Here is a 4,566-nt window from a genome sequence, read left to right on the forward strand (position 1 = left end):
AAAACCCCAGAGACAAAACTAACTGAAGTGGAGATGTGCAACCTAATTGATAGATAGTACAAAGTAATGATCACAAAAATGTTCAAAGAACTTGAGAGAAGAATGAATGAACTTGTATTCATTTTTAGACAATTGTAAAAATAGTTATAAAATAAGAACCAAACAAAGCTGAAGAATACATTACTTAAATAAAAATACACTAGAAAAAATCAAGAGTAGATTAGATAATATAGAGGAACAGATCAGTGAATTCAGAAGATACTGTAGTGGAAATCACCCAAGCTTAACAGAAAAAAGAGAAAAACATAAAAAAGAAATTAGTTTAAGAAACATCTGGGACAACATCAAGCATACAATTTCATATTATAGAGATCTTGGAAGAGAGAGATAAAGGTGAAAAAAACATATTTGAAGACATTCTTTCTGAAAACTTCCCTAACTTGGGAAAGAAAACAGACATACAAGTCCAGAAAGCGCAAACAGTCCCAAAGAAGATAAACCTAAAGAGGATAGCATCAACACATTTAAAAATAAAGAGAAAATAAAAGCAGCAAGGTAGCTGTGTAGAAGGGAGCTCCCATAAGAATGTCAGTTCACTTTTAAGAAACAACTCTGCAGTCCACAATGGAAAAAGGCATGATAAATTTAAAGTGAAGAAAGGAAAGGTTCTACAACAAAGAATACTGCACCAGCCAAGGCTGTCATTCAGATATGAAGGAGAGGTCAAGAGTTTTGTGGACAAACAGATGTTGAAAGAGGTCAGCACCACCAATCCAGCTTTACAAGAAATGTTAAAAGGGCTTCTCTAAGCAGAAAAGAAAAGGCCACAACTAGACTTAGGAAAATTATGAAAGAAAAAAAAAATCTCATTGTTAAAGACATATGCATAGTCAAGCTAGTAGATCAACTAATTATACAGCTTGTAGGAAGATAAAAGTAGCAGAATCACCTATATCTACAATCCATAGTTAAGGTGGAGACAAAACAAAGAGATGTAAAATATGATGTCAGAAACATTAAATGTGAGTGAGGGATTTTATTATATATATAATTAAATATATCTTTATAATATATAATTAAATAAGTATATATCTATTAAATTTATATATTATATATAACATATTTATACATATTACTATATATAAACCTCATGTAAATGGAATAAATGCTCCAATCAAAAGACAAAGACTGGCTTGATACCAAAATAAGACCCAGCTTTCCATCCCTGATGCCACCGAGGTTGCATGCGTGAGGCTGCTCTGCCACCGCTGAGATGCGTTACGTTGCCTCATACTTGTTGGCCACCCTCGGGGGCAATTCCTCCCCCAGCGCCAAGGACATCAAAAAGATCCTGGACAGTGTGGGCATCGAGGCAGACGACGACCGGCTCAACAAGGTCATCAGTGAGCTCAACGGAAAGAACATCGAGGACCTCATTGCTCAGGGTATCGGCAAGCTGGCCAGTGTGCCTTCTGGCGGGGCTGTGGTCATCTCCACTGCCCTAGGATCGGCAGCACCTGCTGTGGGTTCTGCTCCAGCCGCAGCGGAGGAGAAGAAGGAGGAGAAGAAGGAAGAGTTGGAGGAGTCAGATGACGACATGGGCTTCAGCTTGTTTGACTAGAGTCCCGCTCCCCTGCAAATAAAACCCTTTTTATGTTAAAATAAAAATAAAAACATTAACAAATTGAAAAATAAAAACCATATGATTATCTCAATAGATGCAGAGAAAGCCTTTGACAAAATTCAACATCCATTTATGATAAAAACTCTCCAGAAAGCAGGAATAGAAGGAACATATCTCAACATAATAAAAGCTATATATGACAAACCCACAGCAAACATTATCCTCAATGGTGAAAAATGGAAAGCATTTCCTCTAACGTCAGGAACAAGACAAGGGTGCCCACTTTCACCATTACTATTCAACATAGTTTTGGAAGTTTTGGCCACAGCAATCAGAGCAGAAAAAGAAATAAAAGGAATCCAAATTGGAAAAGAAGAAGTAAAACTCTCACTAGTTGCAGATGACATGATCCTCTACATAGAAAACCCTAAAGACTCCACCAGAAAATTACTAGAACTAATCAATGATTATAGTAAAGTTGCAGGATATAAAATCAACACACAGAAATCCCTTGCATTCCTATACACTAATAATGAGAAAACAGAAAGAGAAATTAAGTAAACAATTCCATTCACCATTGCAACCGAAAGAATAAAATACTTAGGAATATATCTACCTAAAGAAACTAAAGACCTATATATAGAAAACTATAAAACACTGGTGAAAGAAATCAAAGAGGACACTAATAGATGGAGAAATATACCATGTTCATGGATTGGAAGAATCAATATAGTGAAAATGAGTACACTACCCAAAGCAATTTATAGATTCAATGCAATCTCTATCAAGCTACCAACGGTATTCTTCACAGAGCTAAAACAAATAGTTTCACAATTTGTATGGAAATACAAAAAACCTCGACTAGCCAAAGCTATCTTGAGAAAGAAGAAGGGAACTGGAGGAATCAACCTACCTGACTTCAGGCTCTACTACAAAGCCACCTTTATCAAGACAGTATGGTACTGGCACAAAGACAGAAATATAGATCAATGGAACAAAATAGAAAGCCCAGAGATAAATCCACGCACATATGGACACCTTATCTTTGACAAAGGAGGCAAGAATATACAATTGATTAAAGACAATGTCTTTAACAAGTGGTGCTGGGAAATCTGGTCAACCACTTGTAAAAGAATGAAACTAGAACACTTTCTAACACCATACACAAAAATAAACTCAAAATGGATTAAAGATCTCAACTTAAGACCAGAAACTATAAAACTCCTAGAGGAGAACATAGGCAAAACACTATCTGACATACATCACAGCAGGATCCTCTATGACCCACATCCCAGAATATTGGAAATAAAAGCAAAAATAAACAAATGGGACCTAATTAACCTTAAAAGCTTCTGCACAACAAAGGAAACTATTAGCAAGGTGAAAAGGCAGCCTTCAGAATGGGAGAAAATAATAGCAAATGAAGCAACTGACAAACAACTAATCTCAAAAATATACAAGCAACTCCTACAGCTCAACTCCAGAAAAATAAACGACCCAATCAAAAAATGGGCCAAAGAACTAAATAGACATTTCTCCAAAGAAGACATACAGATGGCTAACAAACACATGAAAAGATGCTCAACATCACTCATTATCAGAGAAATGCAAATCAAAACCACCATGAGGTACCATTTCACGCCAGTCAGAATGGCTGTGATCCAAAAGTCTACAAACAATAAATGCTGGAGAGGGTGTGGAGAAAAGGGAACCCTCTTACACTGTTGGTGGGAATGCAAACTAGTACAGCCACTATGGAGAACAGTGTGGAGATTCCTTAAAAAACTGGAAATAGAACTGCCTTATGATCCAGCAATCCCACTGCTGGGCATATACACTGAGGAAACCAGAAGGGAAAGAAACATGTGTAGCCCAATGTTCATTGCAGCACTGTTTATAATAGCCAGGACATGGAAGCAACCTAGATGTCCATCAGCAGATGAATGGATAAGAAAGCAGTGGTACATATACACAATGGAGTATTACTCAGCCATTAAAAAGAATACATTTGAATCAGTTCTAATGAGGTGGATGAAACTGGAGCCTATTATACACAGTGAAGTAAGCCAGAAAGAAAAACACCAATACAGTATACTAATGCATATATATGGAATTTAGAAAGATGGTAACAATAACCCTATGTACAAGACAGCAAAAGAGACACTGATGTATAGAACAGTCTTATGGACTCTGTTGGAGAGGGAGAGGAGGGGAAAATTTGGGAGAATGGCATTGAAACACATATAATATCATGTATGAAACGAGTTGCCAGTCCAGGTTTGATGCACGATACTGGATGCTTGGGGCTGGTGCACTGGGATGACCCAGAGGGATGGTATGGGGAGGGAGGAGGGAGGAGGGTTCAGGATGGGGAACACATGTATACCTGTGGTGGATTCATTTCAATATTTGGAAAAACTAATACAATATTGTAAAGTTTAAAAATAAAATAAAACAAACAAACAAACAAAAAACAAAATAAGACCCATACACACACACACACACACACACACACACATATATATCCTACAAGAGACTCACTTCAGGTCTAAATATATAAGACTTAAAGTGATTGAATGGAAAAAGTTATCCCATGCAAATGGAAATTAAAAGAAAGCTGGAGTAGCAACACTTATATTGTCACCCTAAGAAAATATAAGTATTAGGATGACAATATAAGTATTGCATATTAGACAATATATTAAAAAGTAGAGACATTACCAACAAAGGTTTGTCTAGTCAGAGCTGTGGTTTTTCCAGTAGTCATGTATGGATGTGAGAGTTGGACTATGAAGAAAGCTGAGAGTCAAAGAGTTGATGCTTTTGAACTATGGTGTTGGAGAAGGCTCTTAAGAGTCCCTTGGACTGCAAGGAAATCAAACCGGTCAATCCTAAAGGAAATCAGCCCTGAATATTCATTGGAAGGACTGATGTTGAAGCTG

The 4,566-nt window shown here is 36.9% G+C and overlaps 1 protein-coding gene across 1 annotated transcript; it reads left to right on the plus strand.

The window, feature by feature from the left end:
* Positions 1 to 1,216: 1,216 nt before the first annotated feature.
* On the plus strand, positions 1,217 to 1,671 carry LOC133251993 (large ribosomal subunit protein P2-like). Its single transcript, XM_061424757.1, has one exon. It carries the CDS (start codon positions 1,274 to 1,276, stop codon positions 1,619 to 1,621), a length of 348 nt encoding a protein of 115 aa, XP_061280741.1. The 5' UTR covers positions 1,217 to 1,273; the 3' UTR covers positions 1,622 to 1,671.
* The last annotated feature ends 2,895 nt before the right edge of the window (positions 1,672 to 4,566 follow it).

Source organism: Bos javanicus, chromosome 7 (assembly GCF_032452875.1).
Source record: "Bos javanicus breed banteng chromosome 7, ARS-OSU_banteng_1.0, whole genome shotgun sequence".
Taxonomy (NCBI): domain Eukaryota; kingdom Metazoa; phylum Chordata; class Mammalia; order Artiodactyla; family Bovidae; genus Bos; species Bos javanicus.

Excerpts from the sequence above, each read along its gene's own strand:
- LOC133251993 (XM_061424757.1), top strand. The coding sequence starts at position 1,274 with ATGCGTTACGTTGCCTCATACTTGTTGGCCACCCTCGGGGGCAATTCC.